At 43.8% G+C, this 23920-nt stretch overlaps 2 protein-coding genes across 3 annotated transcripts in view; one reads left to right on the top strand and one right to left on the bottom strand.

The window, feature by feature from the left end:
- Nucleotides 1-23920, top strand: part of LOC122944087 (ficolin-1-B-like) — a 257588-nt gene that overhangs the window by 64122 nt on the left and 169546 nt on the right. The window lies entirely within an intron of this gene.
- LOC122944088 (ficolin-1-B-like) lies at nt 753-22684 on the bottom strand. 2 transcript variants are annotated; one of them, XM_044302312.1, is made up of 9 exons: nt 22535-22684; nt 17817-17930; nt 17639-17683; nt 16478-16513; nt 15719-15757; nt 13324-13451; nt 2557-2686; nt 2229-2282; nt 753-1273 (listed from the first exon to the last, which is right to left on the bottom strand). In XM_044302312.1, exons 1-9 carry the CDS (start codon nt 22602-22604, stop codon nt 1026-1028), a joined length of 864 nt encoding a protein of 287 aa, XP_044158247.1. In that variant the 5' UTR covers nt 22605-22684; the 3' UTR covers nt 753-1025. The 2 variants fall into 2 exon arrangements, with proteins under 2 accessions (XP_044158247.1, XP_044158246.1); XM_044302311.1 differs by having other exon boundaries at nt 760-1273; nt 2229-2363.

The raw sequence follows: 23920 nt of genomic DNA, 5'->3' as shown, positions 1-23920 counted from the left end.
ACGTATTTTCTATAATTTGTGGAATGGCCACACGGATCCACAAAAATGCAGAAATAAATGGGGCAGTGTGTTATCCACAAAAAATGCAGATACAGTAGCACATGAAAAATACAGTTGTGTGCATGAAGGCTTATATTTGGCTCAGGGGTGCACCTAGCCTTTCTGCTACCTGAGGCGAAAACTAAAACGGTGCCCCCCCCCCATGCCAATTTCTTAACCTAACCCCTTTTTCCACAATAAAAGCGCTGAATGCCCATGGCCCTTCCGCTGCCCCCTCTACCTGGTGCTACCTGAGGTGATCGCCTCACCTGGGCTCATTGGTGGTGACCCCCTGATCTGGCTGTTCCACTGTCCAAAATTAGCAATTCTGCTTAGTCTATAAGGATCTATGTTGTTTTTAGGACCCATGCACACAGCAGCGTCACAGTACAGAACCATAGACCTGTTCCCTAAATGTATACCTCTACAATACTCTGCACGGCGTCTATAAGGATAATAACTCTTCTGTGCTATGTAATGTATGAAAGAGGATGGGGTCAACAAGAGCCGGGCCCCCTCCCCAGTGGCCCCACTGCAGCCGCATGGTCTACCTGCGGAGTTTGTACTCCCTTCCCTATAGTGTAATGACTTCAGACAGGATTTCTTCTCATTTAGGCCGAGGAGCTCAATATTCAATATGGCGACAAGCTGGTTTATGTATAAAAGATTAAGGTAATAGTTTTAGTGGTAGAGAAAACGGAGGACGACGTATAGTAGTATTGTAGGAAGTTATGTATTATATATGAGGATGCATATACAGATCAGCCATATAAAAGGTTGTTTTACGAATTCTGGGCGCATCATACACAAAGACAAACACCTTTACACCACAATATGTACTATTTTATTTGTAGGCTAAAAATTTGTGGAGGTCCGAGATCACAGACTTGACCCTTATGACCTGGTTCTATTATACGTCACACACAGTAATTTAATCTTTCAATGACGTCCTTCATAAGGTCTCTGTTCACATTATACAGTATGTATTAAACTGGCCTGAACTTCATTTCTGTTATTTTATAGGAGTAATTCTGCCCTTGCCCGCTTTTCCAATTAACTCCGTCCGCGTAGCTGGCGTGTTTTCCTCTCAGATACTGCCCGTTCAGATTGGAGTTATGGCAGCTTCCGTACCACCAAGCACCTTTAAACGATACCGCACAGTTTTGTGGATATTCATCGTTGTCTCTGTCTTTGGTTGTGAAAGGGCGATTGTTGTGATAAGAGAGAGAGTCACCTGCATGCAGGGAAAAAAAGGAACAATAATCAGAGCGCAGCTGCAAAACACCCTTGCGGTCTTACTGGAAATCTTTTTTTTTTTTTTATGTGCAAGAAAAACTGTTTTACGAAAAAAAAGTGCAATCATGAACAAGTGTATGACTTGGGGTAAAACTTTATGCCAGAGCAGGGACGTACACAGATCTGATGGGGCTTCATTGCAAAACTGAGTATGGGCAGCCCCTTCCCCACAGTACATGTGCATCAAACTCTCCCAGGTAACATGTCATATAAAGCCGACTCCCCAGATATCTGACCTCTTTCTTTTTAAATTAAGAGGAGGAAATTTTTTATAAAAAAATGTAATGAAAAAGAATCACCCTTTGCTTCACCCACTTTATCTGACTACTATGATTGACAAAGTTGAACAGCTGTTTATAAACATGGCCCTCGTTCTGAATATCACATTGCTCAATGTAGTTTGCACCAGAACACTACCATCACTTTCTCTCCTGCAGCCCTTCACACAGGGTATTATAAAACTGACTGCCTGCAGCCACCACAAGGGGGAGCTCCGTGCATTGGAATATATACAGTTACTACTGAAATCAATGAAAGCTGTACAATCTCTATGCTCTGTGCTTCCACTAGTGGTGGAGAAGCAGCTCATCGCCAGCCACCCCAACCTCCAGGCCCCATAGCAATCGCATGGTCTGCCTCTACAATAGGTAAACCACTGTGTCAGAGCGGCTTTTTCCTGTCGTGGGGGCTGCACATTGGCTGATTCCACCCCTACCGGCCTCTGCAGGGTAAGTGCTTCATTAAATTGAGGGCATTCAAATAAATGTAGTATGCTGTACAAGGCCCAGCTTCACTATTCATGCTAGAAATAAAAAGCCTTGACAGAGTTTTTAGATTTTGGGTCCCATAAGAGATCATTTCGTGGGTATCTCTGTGGACAGAAAAGACTTTACCTGCACTGCCTCCAGTGAAAGCGCCAATGTTCAGCTTATAATTGTCATCTTCTCCTGATAGTGCAAACGAAGCATACGTGACGAAAGTGTAATTATTTTCAAAATCTGTCAGATCAACTCGAAGCTGATGAGTTCCTAAAAGGTCAAACACGTGCAAAGTCAGTGCATGGATGAAGAAGTCCTAGCAGATCATACATACTGAGCTGGGTGTCTTTTAAGGGTAGCGAGTGTAGAGATTTGCAGTTCTGCAGTAACTAGCGTGTCATGATAGGCATCAACAGAATTGTGAACCATAATGACAAAGCTCTGAAGGTGAAGAACTCCTTACCTGTAGACGTAAGGTGATGAATATTATCATTTCCCAGCCAGAATTCACTTAGTTGGTTACCAAACCCTTGCTTGTAGTCTTTCCACTCTCTAAAAAAATTCACACTGCCATCATAACGTCTCTGGAAAACCTAAAGAGTTGAAAGATGGAAAGAATCAAACATTTCAATGGAATAGGCAGGGTAGGTCACTTTTACCTTGAACCATATAATATGTGACTCAGCACTATCTGTGGAGACATGTGCAGCGAGCCCCTGAGGAGGCGCTTGTAGCTCTGAGGAGGATGTGTCACAGTCTACTCCTTCAGGCCGTCGCTACCTGGGGTCAGTACAGTGAAGGAGGGGCAATCTATATTCCCTTGGGACCCTCCCTGTAGCCATAAGTTACCCTGCCTGATGGTAGTTTGGGGGTGACCCTGATGTTAAATGTCTATGTGGGTGCAAGACTGGGCTTGCCAATGTTTGGTGTCAGTAACCAGGCCAGATTAACCAAAGTGAAAGTCTCTCTCTTTACTGTGTACAAAATAGAAGTTGTAGTACATCCAGCAATAATCTGTACACAGTGTAAATACTTCCTATATGTCCAAACATGAGCTAAGCAAGTAGTTAGCAGCAATGGCCCTCAGATTACTCTCTTTTGCTCTGTTACTGGGATCTTTGGCTAGCGACTACTATCTGGCAATCGTGGCTGTAGTGTCCACTAATCTGAAGTGTAGAGGGTGTGTTAACAAGTTACCCCTCTTGGCAGCAGGGTCTGGAATGCTTTATGCTGCGTTATCTTGCTGACTTGCACACTGTAGCCATGCAAATCCTCCTGATCTTCCCTTCTTTCATCCTCTGGAGCTTGTGAAGGTACCGAAGGCCCCTGGGTTTGTAACTGGATTCTGGAGGAGAGGAGCACATGGAGATTGCTCCCTACTTCCTTCCTCTCTCCATTAGACTAACTGGATAACAATGGAACTAGGAAGGGGGGCCAGCCCACACCCTAAACTCCAGAGAGGGCTGGGCCAGGTGGTTAATCCTGGCCACACCTGGCTCATGTTTAGACATACTAGCTGTACAGTGCTAAATAACATTACATACCAAACATTTGCAGATACCCCCTTCCACTGGTGGCATGATTTTGGCCAGTCATGGTTTCATGCTTACAAAGGCTCTTGGCCTGAACTGTCAGTCTGTATGACATATTGCTAAACCTCTGTTTTTCTGACCTCAAATGAAACTTTTCTCTGAAATATTTTTCTGGCCCTCGGATGAAACCCGTAGGTAGGAAAGTATAAGGAAAATAGAGGGTTAGGTCTGCAGTGCTGGGTCGCCCTTTCAAGGTGGATATTTGTCCATTATTACTAGGGTTGAGCGAACCCCAACTGTAAAGTTTGGGTTCGTACCGAACTTTAGGATTTTTGGACCCCGGATCCGAACATTTCAGTAAAGGTTCGGGTTCGGTGTTTGGCGATTTCTTAGAGCTTTTTGAAAGGCTGCAGAGCTATCACAGCCATGCCTACTAATGGCATGGCTGTGATTGGCCAGTGCAGCATGTGACCCAGCCTCTATATAAGCTGGAGTCACGTAGCGCCGCACGTCACTCTGCTGTGCTTAGTGTAGGGATAGGATGCTGCTGCTGTGAGGGAGAGAATAGGAAAGAATCTGTTATTAGAACTCCAATTGAGCTCAGCGATTTACATAGATTTAGTTGTGTGGGTGCAGTGCACAATCTTTATACCCTGCCCTGAGCCCAGTGACAGAGAAAAAGAACTTTTATCCGTCAGTTAGGTGGGCGGTGGCGGCGACCATTTTATGCGAGGTCAGTGCACCAGCACTGCATATGTGTTTTTGTGACATTCAAATCCAAGCTTGAAATACTGCAATAATAATAATCTGGTTTTAAAAAAACACCCTTTTTTGCAATATCCAACATCTGGTGCCTTTGCAGGATTAGTCAGTGTGCAATTTAAGCTAGAAATATAGCTATAATTTTCTGGGTTTTTAAAAACACCCATTTTGGACAAAAAACTTAATTTTGCAGCCTTTGCTGCATATGTAATTGTGAGATACACCCTTTAGATACTGTGGTTCTATTCTGCTATTAATAAAACACATTTTGGCAAAAAATCTTTAATTGCGGCCTAGTCTGGATCTGTACGTGTGAGATACACCCTTTACATACTGTGGTTCTGTTCTGCTATTAATAAAACAACCAATTTGGGCAAAAATCTTTAATTACGGCCTAGTCTGCATCTGTACGTGTGAGATACACACTTTAGATACTGTGGTTCTATTCTGTTATTCCCAAAACAGCCATTTTGGGCAAAATACACAATTTTACAGCCCTTGTGAAATTCAAGGGTTATATACTGCTGTCATATCCTGTTATTAAACAAACACCCATTTTGGGCAAAAAACTTAAATTGCGGCCTAGTCTGGATCTGTACGCGTGAGCTACACACTTTACATACTGTGGTTCTATTCTGTTATTTGAAAAACAACAATTTGGGGCAAAAAAACGAAATTGTAGCTTTGTCTGGATCTGTACGTGTGAGATACACACTTTACATACTGTGGTTCTATTCTGTTATTTGAAAAACAACAATTTTGGGCAAAAATTTTAATTGTGGCCTAGTCTGCATCTGTACGTGTGAGATACAATCTTTACGTACTGTCGTTCTATTCTGCTATTAATTAAACACCCATTTAGGGCAAAATCCTAAATTTGAGAAATATGAGAAAAGTGTCAAATAAGGACGTGGCCCAGGTCGTGGTGCTACTGGTGGAGCTCCTGTTGCAGGAGGAGGAGGTGGTCTATGCCAACTACACGCACAAGTGAAACACCTTTCTTAGGTGCGAGTAGGCGACAGAACCTGCAGGGGTATTAGGTCGGGCCTAATGCGGCTCTACGAATGGTGAGGCCAGAACAAGTACAGGCGATAGTAGATTGGGTTGCTGACAGTTCCGACAGTTCCTCCACATTGTGTCCCACCCAGTCTCTTGCTGAAAGATCAGAGTTGGCACCTGCAGCCGATGTCCATCAGTCTTTCACCTCACCCTTTTGCAAATCAGCTAAGCAGTCTGAGCCCCAAGTCATGCAGCAGTCTCTTCTGCTTTTTGATGACTCTGCTGGCAGGGTTTCCCAGGGCCATTCACCTATCATTGCCCCATAAGTGGAAGAGATTGAGTGCACCGATGCCCAACCACTTATGTTTCAAGATGAGTACATGGGAGGACCATCGCAGCACGTCTCGGATGATGACGAAACACAGGTGCCAACTGCTAGGACTTTCGAAAGTGTGCAGACTGAAAAGGAGGGCAGGGGTGAAGACTGGGTGGAAGATGATGTGGAGGACGATGAGTTCCTCGACCCCACATGGAATCAAGGTCATGCGAGTGACCTGTGTAGTTCGGAGGAAGAGGCTGTGGTCGCACAGAGCCACCAGCACAACAGAAGAGGGAGCAGGGTGCAAAAGCGGAGCGGCGATCCCCTAGACAGTACTCCTGCTACTGCCCACTGCAGCAAGGGAGCGAGCACACCAAAAGCCAGCTCCAAGGAATTCCCTGGCATGGCAGTTCTTCAGACAATGTGCTGATGGCAAGACACGAGTGGTTTGCACGCTGTGCAATCAGAGCCTGAAGCGAGGCATAAACATTCTCAACCTGAGCACAACCTGCATGACCAGGCATCTAAGTGCAAAGCACAAGCTGCAGTGGAGTAGGCACCTCAAAAACCAAGAAAGGTCTCTGGCTCCTCCTGCTTCCTCTTCTGCTGCAGTCTCGGCTTCTTCATCCACCTCTGGAGTGACAGTGCCACCTGCCAACCCGCAAACAGAGGATCTGCCAGCAACACCACCACCTGGGTCACCAAGCATCTCCATAATGTCCCACGGAAGTGTTCAGCTCTCATCTCCCAAACACTGAGGTGGAAGAGGAAGTACCTCCCTACCCACCCGCGATCCCTGGCCCTGAATGCCAGCATTTCTAAATTAATGGCCTTTGAAATGCTCTCATTCCGTGTGGTGGAGACAAAGAGTTTTAAAGGCCTTATGGCGGTGGCTGTCCCACAGTACGTCATGCCCAGCCGCCACTACTTTTGCAGGCGAGCCATCCCTTTCCTGCACAACCTAGTGGGGAACAAAATCAGGTGTGCACTGTGCAACACCATCTGTGGCAAGGTGCACCTCACTACGGATACGTGGACCAGTAAGCACGGTCAAGGACGTTATATCTCCATAATAGCACACTGGGTAAATGCAGTGGCGGCTTGGCCTGAGGCAGATAGCAGTTTGGCGCATGTCCTTCCACCACCGAGGATTGCAGGGCGCTTCAGTTTGCCTCCTGTTATGATATAATGTGTCTGGAACTTGACCTCCCCTTAATCAAAATTTCGGACACAGCTAAATTATCGGTCAGGAATAACACTGTCTGATCCCTCCACTGTTCTCCCCATTCTTGTGCAGCCTCCTCTATAGGGTAAATCTCAAACAGCGATGAACACTGAGTGAACCCTGGTGCTTCTCTGACCTCCTTTGGCCAGGCACCTGCAAATCAATAGCTACCATTGATGGCTGCGAACCCAACCGAGGACGAGGCGTCAGTGTGGACTATGGGGGATCGACTAGTCACAACCGGAACGAAAAAGGAGACTCCATTCCATTGAGACAGGAATCTATCCCAAATGTGCAGATCGGCCAAAACCTCTGGGTCTTGAAGCACCATACTACCCTGCTCCTGAGCTTGGGGAAGCAGATTGAGAAGTCTGGAAATGAAATCTCCCCTGGGGAATAATGCGTATTGCAAAATTCAACATACCCAATAGAGATTAAAGCTCTGCCTTGGTTGTAACTCTAAACTGAGTGAACCTATGCACCACCTCCCTAATCCTGTGCAGTTTATCCATTGGAAGACTGGCTTGCAGATTAACAGGTTCTAGACAGATCCCAAGAAAGGTGATCGAAGTACCAGGACCCTTAACTTATGAGGAGCTACAGGCACACCGAGATCTTCAAAAACTGTCTGTAATACTTGAAAATCCTGGGGAACTACTGTCGGGGGTTCTATTAGTAGGAAGTCATCTAGGTAGTGGATTACATGGTTGACACGAAAGGTATTTCCCAGAACCCAATGAAGAATGCTGGCGAATTGGTCAAAGATCCAAGGGCTGGACTTTGAACCAAATGTGAGTTTGTTTGCAAAATAATAGTGCCCCTGCCACTTAATGCCATGCCACCGCCACAATTCAGGTTGAATTGGGAGTAGTTTGAAAGCGTCTGTTATGTTCGCCTTTGACATCCAAGTCCCTTGCCCGAGACTAAGTATGACCTCTATGGCTTCGTCGATAGATGTATATTTCATGGTAAATTCTGTAGATGGAATACGTGAATTTAAACTTGGGATTTGTAATGAATGTGGGGCTGACAAATCGTAGATTAATCTTTTTTTAATTTAATTTGCCGGTTACAACTCCTACAGGGCTTACTCTCCAATTGTCATATGGAGGTTGCGAGAATGGTCCAATCAGGTAGCCTTGGTCTAATTCTGACTGTACCAGCTGAGAAATTGCCTCGGGATCTTTGACTGCTGATAATACATTTTTGCACTCATAATTCGACTGAGGGAGGGCCAGCAAACCTGTGTGAAAACCTTCAGCTAGACCGTTGAGTGCATATTGGACGCGGGCTCCGGGTGGCCGTCCAATAATATGCTCAAGAGATCTATGTTGACTAGGCTTAGTCATGTGGGGTTGTTACCTTTTTGTGGGCATGTAATACGAGGATGGGCCCTGAAACATATTGCACACAAATGTAACAATCTGCATTGGCTATAATTGAAATGATTGCAAATTTGTGCTTTGCCTAAATATTTGATTGGCTGACCCAGCTTGTCTAAACCCGACGTGGTTCTGCTAGTTGAAGGGCGGGGGCACTCCTGGGTTGAGTTGTTTCCGTAGGGTTAGTAATATTGGAACACCATCCTGCCGTATGAGAATATGAATTACACATTGTACATGACGGTGCTTTGAGACCCGCAAAATGTCGACAGAACAGTTTGGTATCGAGGTTCGACCAATCAATTGTATGTTGAAATTGCGCAAGCGCGGCTGCAGCTTTGGCTGAAAAAGATGAATGGTGGTAGTCATAGAAAGCTGTTCCACCATACTTATGACCTAACTCTACCACCTTATACAAATAGAGGTCCAGTTCTTCACTTTTATGCGGGCTCACAGTGCAAATGACGTTGCAATAAAGGCTAACTGCCAGGACGAATTCTGCTATGCTGAATTTCCTATTAAGTCTTACATCTTTAGACTTAAGGACCACTGATACCTCCCCACATGTAATGGTTTTGTTATCTGGGGCTTCATGCGCTGCTATAAGTAATGATGCTAGATTTATGTCTTTGCTTTCGAGGATATCCTGACGAATATTTGCTGGGATAAAATGAGAAGGTGCAATAGATGGAGTAGAACCAGACCCACCATAAACATTGGACTGCGTACTGGTAGATGTGGCTGGTCTCTGAGATGCCAAGCCAGATACTGCTGAACTGGCTTCAACTGTCTCCAGCCTAGCCTGGAAACCTGCCATGGAAGATGCCATGGTATTAATGGCCGCATGTAACTGGGTGATTGCTGTCTGGATCGTATCCAAACCAGAGGAGATGGAAAAGTTCCGCTTTCCTAGCCGAAGCTGGAAACGGAATCCCTCTCCGCCATAGTTCGGCCGTTATCTTGGGAACAGTCCATGATCTCAGTGACGGGATAGAACCTCTGTCGGATTGCAAATCCATGCTTCCGCGGGATAAGGATTAGTCCTCGGCGAACTCCCGAGACATACCTACTAAGAGAATTACAATTATAATTATAATAGTTGGGTGCAGATCATGGTTACATGCTGCCCAACACCAGTATAGCACCCAAGTGTTACTGCAATCCAACTGATTGTGCGTGATGAACCAACTACTGACCCACCACCAGCACACATGTTGTACATGACATGTGGCGGTGAGATACTACCGAGGCCTGACATAGTGGGCAACCCCCCCCCCCCCCCCCCTTCTTTCTCTGGCTAAACTGGTCTGCCGGACCAGTTAGTATGAGCCTGATTTCGTGACAGGACTTGAATCGTATCTGTAGTCGTGACAGATTGGAGCACCCATGCCTGTAGACGTGACAGGACTTAAATGAATCTGTAGTCGTGACAAATTTGGCCTGTAGATGTGACAGGACTTATATCGGACTGTAGACGTGACAGTCATTATTATGCAACCTGTAGTCGTGACAGGATTTAAATTCGTGACAGACATGGAAATGCTTCAGAATATACCATGAGTTGATTCACTCTGCTATAATGTACAATTACCCTAAATAGAACGTAGTTAATATGAATCCGTATATCGAAATTTGATCCTGTAATTCGTGACACGATGGTAACCCAATAGACCCACCGCCGCGTGACGTAGTGAGCCCCCAACTGGTGAAAGTCAGTAACTAACCAAGATACAACTATACCTGCCCTCAGATTCTAACGTAGGCGAGCTTCCGTAATACCGAGGTGAACCCTATATGAGGATCCCACTTTCTTGCCCTATTGGAGTGTGAATGCTGACGTACAATGTTTACAGGATACAGTATCGCTATGGGAACACCTTGCGTGACTACCCTGTAATAAACAAACCGAATACTGTAGCCATGGAATAGGTAACTGAGCAGATCATGCACAACAAACACCATCTAATATTCAAAATGTATTTTTTTTTTTAAGTGTCCACTCTTAAGTGCTGCTACTGGGGACATGACGTCACCTGCCCGGCGCTTCTCAATGAATTGTCTTGTATTGATGGGTTGTAGTGGGATGAGGTCTGCACTGCAGGTAGGTGGCCCGGCGTGTGCAGGGGCAACAGAGCCCGGAGGGAACGGTAGGTGAAGGGATGAGGGACTGACCGGGGCACGGACAGGAGCGCTGTGTTTACAGTTACAACAGGCGTATTGTGACGTCACCTGATTGACAGGTCGCCCTGCCAGAGGGAAAAGTCGCTAGCGTCCAATGGGCTTGTAAGCTGGGGGAAGACAGGTGGATATTAACCCCTCCGCTGCCGGCAGAGATGAAGAAGGGGGGGGGGGTTGCCCGTTAAACCGGCTGCAACAGCACCTATTATAAAAGGTGCCGTTCCCCGGAGACCGGGATGGAGAGCACAGGTACCGGAGCCCGGCTCCGCTCTCAGCCCGTGCACACAGCGGACTGCTGCAGCTTAGCTCAGGCAGTGCCCAGCGTTATGTACACAGTAATAACAGAGCAGAGAGTGGCGGCGGGATGACACTTACTGGGGGGAAGCCCAATGATAGGGAGCCGGCTGTCCAATGGTAACATCCAGTGCCCCGAGTCTGTCCTCTCTCTCCGGGCAGACGCAGCTCGCCGCCGGCCGCCGTGGTAACCAGGAGTGCTGCAGCCGCCTGAGGCTCTCTATAGAGCGCTCAGGCGGCTGCAGCCTTAAAGGAAGCAAAACAAGCATCGGGGCTTGGGGCCCCGGGCCAGCTCGGGGCCCCAAGCAATTGCTTGTTTTGCCTGTCTGTTAGCGACGGGCCTGCATGCGGCGATGACGTCCAGATCTGTGGGGAGGATTATGACATGGGATATACTGACATCACAATCCTTGTGCACCTTAAGACTTCATCATCAATGCGAAGTAGGCATCTGAGCTGCTTAGGCAGCAGAAGCACATGCTCTGTGCATGCGCTGATCCTGCAGGCAACATGACAGTTACTAGATTTACAGGACCAGGTGAGATGCCTGGCTATTTCAATCAATATGATAGGGGAGTGGCAGGAAGAGCAGGGAGGTCAAGAACTAGTGCTCGAGGGTCTTGGCCCACCACTTGGTGCTCCAATAAGCCCATTTGTATGAAAATAAAAACAAGTATTACACAGTAATGGCCCTTCTGAAGAACATAATAATGGTGTTATTTTAGTTAGCCAGATCAACCTCAACAGGCATCATGCCTGGTTTAATAGGGTTGGCTCATTGCAACTACTACTCGGGACCTGCAACCAGGTTGTAGGAGCAGCTTTCAAGAAGACCCTCATAAATGTTTGGATCAACAGGGACAAAATAAGACTACAGTGGTGCTTGAAAGTTTGTGAAACCTTCAGAATTTTGTATAAATTTGATGTAAAACTTCATCAGTTTTTCACATACTGTAAGTCCTCTGTAGACTCCACCAATCCACATTCAGACAGACTGTGTACAAATGGAGGAAATTCAAGACCAATATTACCCTCCCCAGGAGTGGTTGACCAACCAAGATCATGCAAAGATCCAGGTGTGTAATACTCTGCAAGGTCACGAAGAAACCATCAGGAGGACACTGAACAACAAAAGAGTGCATGGCAGGATTGCAAGGAGAAATCTGCTCTCCAAAAAGAACATTGCTGCCAGTCTGCAGTTTGCTAAAGATCACCTGGACAAACCAGAAGGCTACTGGAAAAATGTTTTGTGAATGCAAAGCCCAAATCAGAATTTTTTTTCTTAAAAGGGAATCTGTTAACACATACCTTGAATTTAAACCTTCCCAATGTGCAAATGGGTGCTTGACAGATTATTGCAATGCTCTTGGTCCCATCTTCATACATGTTCTTAATCCAGAGAAATACGCATTTTAGATTTATGTTAATTACCCCATGGTGCAACAAGGGCATTACCTTTGCACATTGTTGCACCCAAGGCTCCACTCATCCTATTTCCATGCCACTCCTCCAACACTGTGACTGACAGGGCCAGGTGAGTACATCTTCAATGCTTGGCCCAGTCAGTCACAGTGATGGGGGCTTGGCCTGGAAACAAGATAGGTGGAACCTCAAGTTCAATGAGGTGCAACACTCTTGTTGCACCAAGGGGCTAATTAGCAGAAACTTAAAGCACTTATTTCTTTGCATTGGGGGCATGTATGAAGATGGGACCAAGAGCTTTGGAAAAAGCTGTCAAGCGCACTTCTGGACATTGAGAAGGTTTATTTTCAAGATATGTGGTGACCGATTGCCTTTAAATGAGAAGTTACTTTTAAAGAAAACCTCATCCCACCTGTGAAATACAGTTTAGTAAGTATCATGATTTGGTCCTGTCCTGCTGCATCTGGGCCAGGATGGCCACTATTGATAGAACAATAAATTCAGAAGCTGAATCTCAGGAGAACGTGGGTCATGTAGCAAGAAAACATCCATAAGCACAAAAGTGGTTCTATGAAAGAATAGTTAAAGAAGAATAAAGATAACATTTTGGAACGGCCAAGTCCTGACCTTAATGCAATAGAAATGTTGTGAAGGGACCTGAAGCGAGCAGTTCATGGAAGGAAACCACCTAACATAACAGAGTTGAAGTTGCTTCGTAATGATGAATGGACTAAAATTCCTCAAAGCCGATGTGCAGCATCAATGAAATTAATGAAAATGTTTAGCTAAAGTTTTTGTGCATGAGGGGGTCAAACCAGATACTGAAAGCAAAGGTTGGCAAACTTTTGTCGCTTACACACATGTAATATTGGATAATTTCCCTCAATATATAAATGACCAAGTCTTATATTCTTGACTCTTTTCTTTGATTTGCTTATCTCAATCTATTTTTAAAACTTGTGTGAAACTCTGATCTAGTTTTAGGTCACATTTATGCAGAAATAGAGAAAATTCTGAAGCGTTGACAAACTTTCAAGCACCACTCTAACTTTGGGGGTGCAGGTGCCGCTTTATATTTGCTATAAGAAAAAAAAACTAAAGCTGCATTATCACTTACAATCCATCCTCCTCCATCTGTATCCATGTCACACAAGACTGTAAGCGGATTCTCGCCATCTGGGTATATTTTGTACCAACCAGTGAGGAAAGTCCCTTGGTCTCGCAGTTCCTTGCAATTTCGATGAGCTGGAAGAGATAGTATTTTTTGAGGGCTTGTCCAAAGAGATACAATGAATATTGTGTTGTCCCACAATACCAACTTATCGGCTATCCATAGAATAAGTGATAACTATCCTGATCACTGAGGATCCAACCGATCACAAGAACAGTGGTGCCGTGTCCCCTGTTTATATTGAGGGACGGTCAAGTACGCGTACCCATGCTCCATTCAAAGTTTATGGGACTGCTGAAGAGAGGCAGAGAACAGATGTCCAGCAGTTCCATAGAGTGCACATGCTCGACCACCACTCCATTTGGGAGGACACATTACCATGTGTGATGGGGGGGGGGGGGGGTTCCAGTAATGTAATCACCAAATTGCAGTCACATAACAGCTGATATGCTGTGTCCTCTGGTTTATTAGACCACTGCAAATGTATTATTGTATTGATAATGTAGTCACAATGTATTCATGAAGAATGCTGTCTTATCCTAAAACTGCAATTCAAAAGAATAAAGCCCGAGGCGCTGAGCTCAGTCATATATACAGAGGTAGCAGGGTTAACACACAAACTCTTAAATTTCTTAACTCATCGCGTTATCTTGAAACAAAAGCCATTGAAAAGCAATTGAAGGTGTTTAACGCATTTAGTTTAGATAACACGTCTCATAAATCATGTGTGCTAACTCTGCTACATCCGTAGTTTAATTGAAGATTTACTGCAATATGTTGTATATAAATTTTCACCTGGATCTAAAGGTGACGTTGGGTTCGACACTTTAAAAAAAGGTCCCACCACCGAATACCATTTTGATTTTGAAATCTGAATACTCTATATCCAAAATGGTACAGGAGAAGAAAGAAACGGAACCTTTGAGATGGCGCTGTCAACAGGAGTCGGAAGCAGGTAAGTATTGGTAACACAATACTTTTTATTTACAGTCGACGCGTTTCAGGGGTGGAGAGCCCCCTTCATCACGACAATATACTGATTGTATATTGTCCTGATGAAGGGGGCTCTCCGCCCCTGAAACGCGTCGACTGTAAATAAACAGTATTGTGTTACCAATACTTACCTGCTTCCGACTCCTGTTGACAGCGCCATCTCAAAGGTTCCGTTTCTTTCTTCTCCTGTACCGATATCTCTCTCCAACGAATGCTCTCATAGAACGTGCTGTAACCTAATGCTGTGCTGATTTCTTTTTAAGGGCCACAGTGTTTCCTGATACCGAGCAAAGGGTGAGTATTTTGGATTTTTTTTATTTTTTGCATTTGCAGGGTTCGTTCAAGATCTTTCATGATCTCGGACAACCGTTTAAAACCACACCTCTTGTCGTATTAAGTGGAACAAGTGTTTAAAAATGCCTAAAACTATTAACAAATGTGGTACAAGGCATGTACGCCAAGTTTGTTTCCTTCTTGCACTGATCATATAGCTGAGTGCACGGGGGATAGGGAGGACTGTGCAGCTACTGTACGACTGCATAGTTCTCTTTATGATCTAATGAAGTTCTCTGCTCAATGATTAAAGGGTTCTCTGGGTTCAGGGATGAACCCGGATATAAGCAATTCTTTATTCTTTTACTACATATAAGTGGAGCACTTCCGCCCAGCAGAGAGCTGGTTACATCACCGGCACAAATGGGTGTTCTCTAGTGTTGCCAGAGGCTGTTTTGTAGGTGGGAATTATGCTAATTTGCATAGTACCCACCTCCAAAACAGCCTAGGGCAGCGCTATAGGCCACTCATTTGTGTCGGTGATGTCACCAGGTTCCCTGCTAGGTGGAAGTCTCCGCCTAGCATAGTGAGGAGCAGCGCGGTACTTCACCAGCAGTAAGCAAACAGACCTTGTCCTGCGCAATGCAGCGCAAGGCAAGGGAGGGGGGGGCATCTGAGCAAGGAAATGCTCCGATGCTCTACTCATATATAGCAAAAGAATGAATAGCTTATATCCGGGTTCAGCCCTGAACCTGGAGAACCTATTTAAGGAGAACGGTCACTGGCAGCATGTCCTTGTGGCCAGCGGGACAATATACATGTGTATTGACAAAATTGAATGAGCATGTTGATCTGAAATTGACCTGATTTTAGAAGGTGGACATTAAATATAAAGTGAAATATAACCAAAGGAAAATTGTGTTTTGCCTTGAAATAAATGGTCACTGCAACCTATGGACACCAGTGGTATAGCTGTGATATTTTCAGAATGTATATGTATCAGCAACCCCCAAAGGGTTAACTGAATAAATGTACAGAACAAAACTTTCTATTACCCAAGACTTTCAAGACTCACCATATGCTGGAGCTGAGGAGCCAGGTTCCCCCTTCTCTCCTGGAAAAAGGACACAGATTTTAAAATTGTTTTTACTTTAAACGGGTTATCCCATGATTAACGCAATACAATAAAATCAGACATCGTATAGTACACGTCTCTTTCTAACAAAGCTAGAACCAGCCCTGTACCTCACATGGATCCAGAGATCTCCCCATTCATTGCTCTGCTAGATTTATATCCAGCTGACAGCTCATGGGGGATCTCTCAAGGATGCGTTCTTTCGAATACAGCTGGTGGCAGTTGAAGGATGAAACTGAGCATGTGCGGCCATCTCAGTGAGCAGGACAGAGAAATTAGAAAAAGAACAAACAGCAGGTGGCGCTATACAGATAGATTTCAGTGAATAACTCACTGGATATACTACATTTTGAATTACATGCGATCACAAAAGTATTCAGATCCAGGTGCTGGCTTGAAAAACTTTGAATATTTTTCAAGGGGCGACCCCTTTCACTGATATAACCTTTGATGAGAAAATTGATGATGAATGAGTTTTTTTTTTTATCGATTCTGATCCTTTCATTAATAAAACTGATGACAAGTGGAGCAGTTACCATAACAACCAATCAGATTCCAGCCCTCTCTTTTTTAATACAATTTGCAACCTGACTGGTTATTATTTGTATCTGCACCACTTTTCCTTTGCACTAGTTCTGATAGATCTCCCTCAATCTCTAGACAAAATATTTTTTCTTTGCATTATGTCAATTCACTCACCTTTTTGTCCCTTTAATCCAGGAGAACCGGCAGATCCTGTAATAAATAATACAGCAGTGAGTACTGGTCCATATTCCTGTGCAGGATGTGTTACCGTATATCGATGTTCTTATAGGAAACATATATTTCATTTTCTTTTAATGGTCTCTATAGTACATGGGACACGGAGACGTATACTGCTGCTGTGTCTGGAATTAATGCGAAAGAAAATGCTGATACTGACAACTGTTAGATGTGGATGGACACCATTAAAGGGGTTATCTGAAACTATAAACTGCCCCCCCATGTGCCGGGCCCCTCACATGGAATATACTTACCCCTCTCCCTGCGCCGTCCTGGTCCCCACACCGCCGCCGCTGCTTCTCCCAGTGCGCTGATGAAAACATCTGGTGTTGGGGGGGGGGGCGCAGGCAATGGCAGGCGGGGACAGGGACGAGCCTCCCTAGCGTTACCCGGATGTTTTTATAGGCGCACTGGGAGAAGCAGCGGCGGTGTGGGGACCAGGAGCTGCGCAGGGAGCTTGGTAAGTATATTCCGTGTAAGGGGCAGGCAGTTTATAGTTTTGGATAACCCCTTTAATCTGTGCAAGCCAAGCCATGCATTAAAATATTATATAGGAGGGTGTAAATAGCGCCTGTATTCTACTGACCGCTCATGCGGGGCAATAGGCAATATGAAATTCCCCTGGAGACGCAGAGGATATGACAGGCTCACTCACACTTGTGGATTCATTCTGGTTAGAAGAGCAATAAAGAGCAACCCCCTAATATAATTTGACCTTTCCAATGACTTGTATTCATTCTCAATATAAAGTTTGCTACAACTGCAATGTAATCTCTTTACAGGTGGAGGACAGTGCATGTAAAATATTGTAGATACACATAATTTAGAGGTACCGGCCAACAAACAGTCTCGGCTACTTTCACATCTGAGTTTCAATTCTGCTTTTGAGATCCAGCAGAAAAAAATGGATCCGGAGCCCATTGAGTTAAAATGACTCATACTGGATCCGGTTTGTTCAGTTTCCATTTAAAACAACAGGATCCTGCTGAAACTGATGCATCTGGATGTATTATCCAAATCCGTTTAAATCCCAATTAACAACGCAGATGTGAAAGTAGCCTTATTTATGATATAAACCCTTGTTATCTGAATGCAAACCTGGCGGCCCTGCAGGTCCAACCTTTCCAGGGTCTCCTTTGGGTCCTGAAACAAAAACAGGAATTATTTGTTTTTATCCTATCTGTCTGTCTCATATCTATCTACGGTATATCAACCAACACGAAGGCCCTGGTTCCAGTTATCCTAGCCCGATAGTTAATTGCTCATAAATATTCACCTTTCTCTGCTGATGGACCGGCTTCTCCTTTTTGTCCAGGTGGTCCAGGCAGACCAGGACATCCTCGGAGAATAGTCAACTTCTCAGTTTCTCCAAGTGCCACATATTTTACTTCTGTAAGTAAGATGTTTCAAGATAATAGATGATGTAAAATGTAGACATTTAGGGTACGGCCACACGGTCAGGTTTCCTGATGCAGCTTTGAAAGCCAAAATCAGAAGTGGATCATAAAAGGAGAGAAAGTATAAAGGGCAGATATAACTTATATTTCTGGTTTTGGCTTCCAAAACTGCAAACCCATAAACATAGGACCCATTGGAAACCATGTAGATGCATATATCAAACTAGCGACACCAATAAAGAATGCACTCTACATATATAATTGTAAAATTTAAGATACTTTATTATGATGCACAATTAAAACACAAATATAAGGTATTGACACAGACCACAGATGAGGCACCAAATATGTGGTCAAAAAATGACACAATAATAACAGCAAGATATAATCAAGTAAAGCAGGACATACATCCAAATTGATATACAAAACTGCACACACAAGTAATATAGACCCAGTATGGCGCCTCAAAACAACCCCAACACGTGTTTCGCGTTGTACTTCCTCCTGAGGCTACACAGCTATCTTAAAGAGCCTCTGTCAGCATGACTAACCCTATTAAAACTGACATACTACCTGGTAGGACTCATTATGCTAATTACAACAATACTTTTCTTTTTGCCAGCAGTAGAAAGAAGCAACTGACATCCTAGAGCGTGGTGGTAACGTACCAAACTAATTTGTATGCCATCTATTTCTCTGCCACCAGTCTAATGTTTGTCGTGGAGTATATCTATTATATGAGACCGACATATTTCAACATAGAGTGACTGTCTATCAAAGGGACCATCTGCAACACAGTCTATTTTTACTGGGACATTAACGAGGCTCATATTCTCTCTATTGCACCACTCTTATTTGCTACACTAGGCCTATGGTCACGAGGAGTGCTATCCTTTGGCTTATATCAGAGCACTGGAACTTAGTCCTCCCCTACTACCTTTCATCATTTATCTAGTTGTTTTTATTTGATGTGATTTTAATTGATTGATTTTATTTCTGCGTGAGTTTTCTTGATGCGATTTTATGCATATCTGCGTGAGTTTTCTTGATGCAATTTTATGCATATGAGGCGTTCTATTAATAAATACCATTATATCTGCTGCCCAGAGTTCTCAAATAATTGAGTGCCCCTCCTTTATACGTATGTTGAGGATAACCTCTATTCGTGAACCGGGTCCTCAGATCATTTGCGGCCACCTTGAAGTCCCTCATTTCCGAGCAGTTCCTCCTAGCCCTCAGGTACTGGCCTTTGGGAATGCCGCTCCTGAGGGCTAGTGGGTGGCCACTGTCCCACCGTAGCAGGCTATTCGTGGAGGTCTGCTTGTGGAACAGATTTGTAGTCATCTTTTTATCTGTTCCCACAGAGATGGTCAGATCCAAGAACGTGATTTTTTCGTTCATTGATATCTGACGTGAAGAACAGACCTAGCTGGTTGATATTAAGCTCAGCTACAAATTGGATAAAGCGATCTTTGGTCCCTTTCCACAGCAAAAACACGTCATCGATATATCTAATCCAGATTATTATCGATGACGTGTACTGATCCATATCCTCATTAAAGACAACCTCTCTTTCCCACCAGCCCAGGTAGAGATTTGCGTAAGTTGGGGCACACGGACTACCCATCGCAACTCCCCTGAGCTGGTGGAAAACTTGGCGGTCAAAGAGAAACACATTGTGACTCAGAACAAAGTCCAGTAGTTCCATCCCAAAAGCATTGTGCTGGTTATGATGTTCGCCCCTCTGGCTATGACATTACTTAATTCTCTTAGGATACGGGGGTGTATGCCATCTGGTCCTGGTGATTTGTCTATTTTAATCTTTTTAAGACACCGGTGTACTTCTTCCTGAGTTAATGGGGAATTAACTTTTACATTCTGTATTTAATCTAACAGTTTATTTTCTTCAGTGAATATAGTGGAGAAAAAAATATTGAATACCTTTGCTTTCTCCTCATCTCTCTCTGCCACTCCCCCCTCATTACTCTGTAGATGGCGACACCTTCACATTTATACTTTTTACAATTTATATAATTTTAGGGTTAGTTTTGCTCTTTTTGGCAATTAGTCTCTCGGTCTCTAGTTTGGCTGCTTGTATTTTTTTTTACATATTCTATTTTTTTCCTTATAGTTTTTCAGTGCTTCCTCGCTGCCCTCCTGTTTTAGTGATTTAAATGTTTTCTTTTTGTCATTTATTGCTTCCTTTAGAGTTCTATTTATCCACATTGGCTTCTTCTTGTTCCTTAACCTTTTATTGCCATAAGGTATGTACTTCTCATAATTAGATTTAAGGATGCTTTTAAAAATATCCCATTTTCTGGCTGTATTTTTATTTTTGAGGACTTTGTCCCAGTTAGTTAGGCCTATGGCCTCTCTTAGTTGGCAAAATTTAGTTTTTTGGAAGTTTGATATTTTTGTTCCTCCATGAGGAAACACTGTTTTGAATGATAATTGGAAGGTTATTACTTTATGGTCACTATTTCCCAGGTGTCCACCAACCTGCACATCTGTTGTTCTGTCAGGTCTATTGGTTAATACTAAGTCCAGTATGGCTTTCCCTCTAGTCGGGTCCTGAACCAGTTGGGAAAGGTAATTGTCTTTGGTTATTGCCAAGAACCTGTTTCCTTTATGAGATATACAAGTTTCAGTTTCCCAGTCTATATCTGGGTAGTTGAAGTCCCCCATAATAACCACCTCATTATGATCTGCCACCTCATCTATCTCGTTTAGTAGTAGATTTTCTGTGGACTCTGGTATATTAGGTGGTTTATAATAAACTCCTATTAATAATTTATTATTGTTTTTGCCTCAATGTATTTCTACCCACAGTGACTCCACATGTTCATGTCCCTCACTTATATCTTCTCGGACTGTGGGCTTTAGACAGGACTTTACATAAAGGCTGACCCCTCCACCTCTCAGTTTTTTGACGATCCTTTCTAAACAGACTGTAACCCTGTACATTAACTGCCCAGTCATAGCTATCATCCAGCCATGTCTCAGTAATTCCCACTATGTCATAGTCCTCCTCACTAATTCCAGTTCACCAGTTTTATTAGTCAGGCTTCTGGCATTAGTATACATACAATTAAGAGGTTTATGTATATTTTTTACCCTACACCTTTCCTTCTGAACTGTTCTAGTCCCTCCTCCCATTACCTCGCCCCTGGTCTCTATCTGCACTATCTTCCCATCCTATAATGTAGTTCCCCTCCCCCCCAGTCCCTAGTTTAAACACTCCTCCAACCTTCTAGCCATCTTCTCCCCCAGCACAGCTGCCCCTTCCCCATTGAGGTGCAGCCCATCCCTACGATACAGCCTGTAGCCGACAGAGAAGTTGGCCCAGTTCTCTAGGAACCCAACCCCCTCCTTCCTACACCAGTTCTTGAGTCACTTGTTAACCTCCCTAATCTCCTGCTGTCTTTCTTGTGTGGCTCGTGGTACCGGTAGTATTTCCGAAAATACTACCTTTGAGGTACATGCCCTAAGTTTTTAACCTAAATCCCTAAAATCTTTTTTAAGGACGCTCCACCTACCTCTAACTTTGTCTTGTGTTCCGATATGGACCATGACCGCTGGATCTTCTCCAGCCCCTTCCAGTAATCTGTCAACCCAATCCGCGATGTGTCGAACTCGAGCGCCAGAAAGATAACACACCGTTCGACGATCCCGGTCTTTGTGACAGATTGCCCTATGACATATTGTCTCCCACTACCAGCACCTGTCTGGCCTGCCCTGCTCTCCTGGTCCCCTGCTTACTGGAGCTGACATTCCCCTGACTGGCAAAGGAAGGGTCCGCCTGCAGCAGTGCTCTCTCTGAACTGACACCCCCCTCATCTGCCAAACATGAAAACTTGTTTGGGTGTTTTAGATCAGGGCTAGCCTCCCTGGCACTCTTCCCTCTACCCCGCTTTCTAACTTTTACCCAGATAGCTACCTCACTCTCCTGAGCCTCCTCGCTACCACCCTCCCCCACATCTACCCCATAGAGTGCTTGCTCAGTGAGCAGCAAACTCTGTTCCAAATTGTCAATGCCTCTCAGTGTTGAAACTCGCCCGATTAGATACTCGATGTGCGATTCCAAACAGGTAATTTGCTCACATTTTGAACAAAGATATGCACCCTCAAACGGCTGTTCCAGGACTGCATACATAAGACAAGATGTGCAGTGGACGGCACTGTCAATAATGGAACACATACTAAATGGGGATTACGCAAGAAAAAATAAAAAATACAATATGGTGCAAAAGTCCCTGAATCTGAACTTAATACAAACGCACACTTAATACAAACACACACTTAATACAAACACACACTTGAACATCAAAACACGCGAACGCTCACAAACTCGAGTTATTTGCCTGTTTGTATAAATGCAGATCTCAAACCAGCCTGCTTTGTTTCCTCTGGATTCAAAGGCAGAATGTAATTTTATTTAAAGAATTTTGCCATTTTAGTTGAGCCCAGTCCTGAAGAGTTCAGTGATGTCCTGTATTACTACTAATAATATTACTGATACTGGAAGAAGAATTGGTTTGGAAGTTTTTAGCTGGCAAAAATTGGCAGATAATTTTTGCCGTAATTAGAGATTACTCACCTGGACATGAGTCTTCAGCATTACTAATACAGGTTGCCAGGCAGAGAACAGTGACCATCAAAGTCCACATACTGACTACACTCGCGATCTGAACTTAAGCTTCCTTAAGGCTTATGTTTTTATTTGTGCTTCTATCCTGTCCGATGTGCCTCTTTATGTGAATGTTGCACAATTTAAACTCTTATCTGGCAGAACATAGTAATAATCCCTAAAGTAAATATCTGTTGAGTATCTGGTATGTCTCAATCCTGTTCTGTTTTTTTCCTTATTTGTTCAACACATTTGCAATGTACGGTATTTTAATAATCTAGCATTTACAAGACCAGATATTTATGATGTTACAAAATTTTCCAGTTTCTTGGGTTTCATGAATTAAATAAAATAAATATAACATATCAATCAGTCAGATGCAGTACACAAATCAACCTGAAATGACTTTCCATTCTCACCACCGCTCATTTATTTTCGTTTTTTTATTTCCTTTTTCTTCCTTGTTTTTTTGCCAACATTGTACCTTTCAAAATTCAATTCCAAGGGATAAGTGAAGATGTTAATGTCTTCTATAAACCAGCTGTATGGGCGCTATGTATACTTTTTTTTACAGATGGATTTAACCTCTTAAAACTCCATTATGGACAAGGGTCAGCTTGCGCTCTGACAGATATATACAGTATGTTATACTGATCTTGTGGGTACTGAGCAAAGTCCTCTAAAGTTCAATTTCGTCATGAAGCGCATTTCTTTGTAAATAGCGTGTGCAATTACAGGGAATGACGATTGCGCCGCCCCCATAATAGAACCACTCAGATGCCGCGTTCATCGTTGATATTAAATCATTTTAGTGAAGAAAAAAGGGATTGGTTGGTCCAAGCTGGACCAACCAATCCCTTTTTTCTTCATATTTATATTTCTCCTATTTCGGGTGAAGGAGCCGGTCCGCGCTACATCAGTGGAATCCTTGGCAGGTGAGAGCTGCTCAAACCCCTGATTTTCACATTTTAAATCATTTTAGTGTTTGCTAATTAAAAAATAAAGCTGAAATTGTACTTACCGTATCCATTTGATCGCGAAGGGGCCGCCGCGACCATCTTGCTTGAGGATCAAGCACAAAATTTTGTACAGTGTGTGATGACTTCATCACGTCAGCCGGCGTAGTGATGTCATATGTCACCCTGCACGAGATTTTGAGCAAGATAGCCGCAGTAGCCTATTCGTGCTCAAATGGATGAGGTACGGTAAGTATGATTTTATTCATTTTACCACCATTTGAGGGAAAATCTATTCCCTACCACGGAGCACAAGGAAATTTGGCTTCGCTGCAAATCATATTTTTCTTGAAATTCAGATCCAAGTCTAGTGCATGAACTCCGATTCGCTCAACACTAA

This window comes from Bufo gargarizans, chromosome 7, assembly GCF_014858855.1.
Source record: "Bufo gargarizans isolate SCDJY-AF-19 chromosome 7, ASM1485885v1, whole genome shotgun sequence".
NCBI classification, from domain to species: Eukaryota; Metazoa; Chordata; class Amphibia; order Anura; family Bufonidae; genus Bufo; species Bufo gargarizans.
The sequence above is the reverse complement of the archived record's forward strand: the minus strand, read 5'-3'. Positions and strand labels throughout refer to the sequence as shown.

Bases quoted from the DNA above. Each gene is read 5' to 3' on its own strand.
- LOC122944088 (XM_044302311.1), bottom strand. From the start codon at position 22,604: ATGTGGACTTTGATGGTCACTGTTCTCTGCCTGGCAACCTGTATTAGT. The intron at 17,931-22,534 runs GTGAGTAATCTC...TCTTACTTACAG, and splicing joins TGCTGAAGACTCATGTCCAG to AAGTAAAATATGTGGCACTT. The intron at 13,452-15,718 runs GTGAGTCTTGAA...TATCTCTTCCAG, and splicing joins CTCCTCAGCTCCAGCATATG to CTCATCGAAATTGCAAGGAA.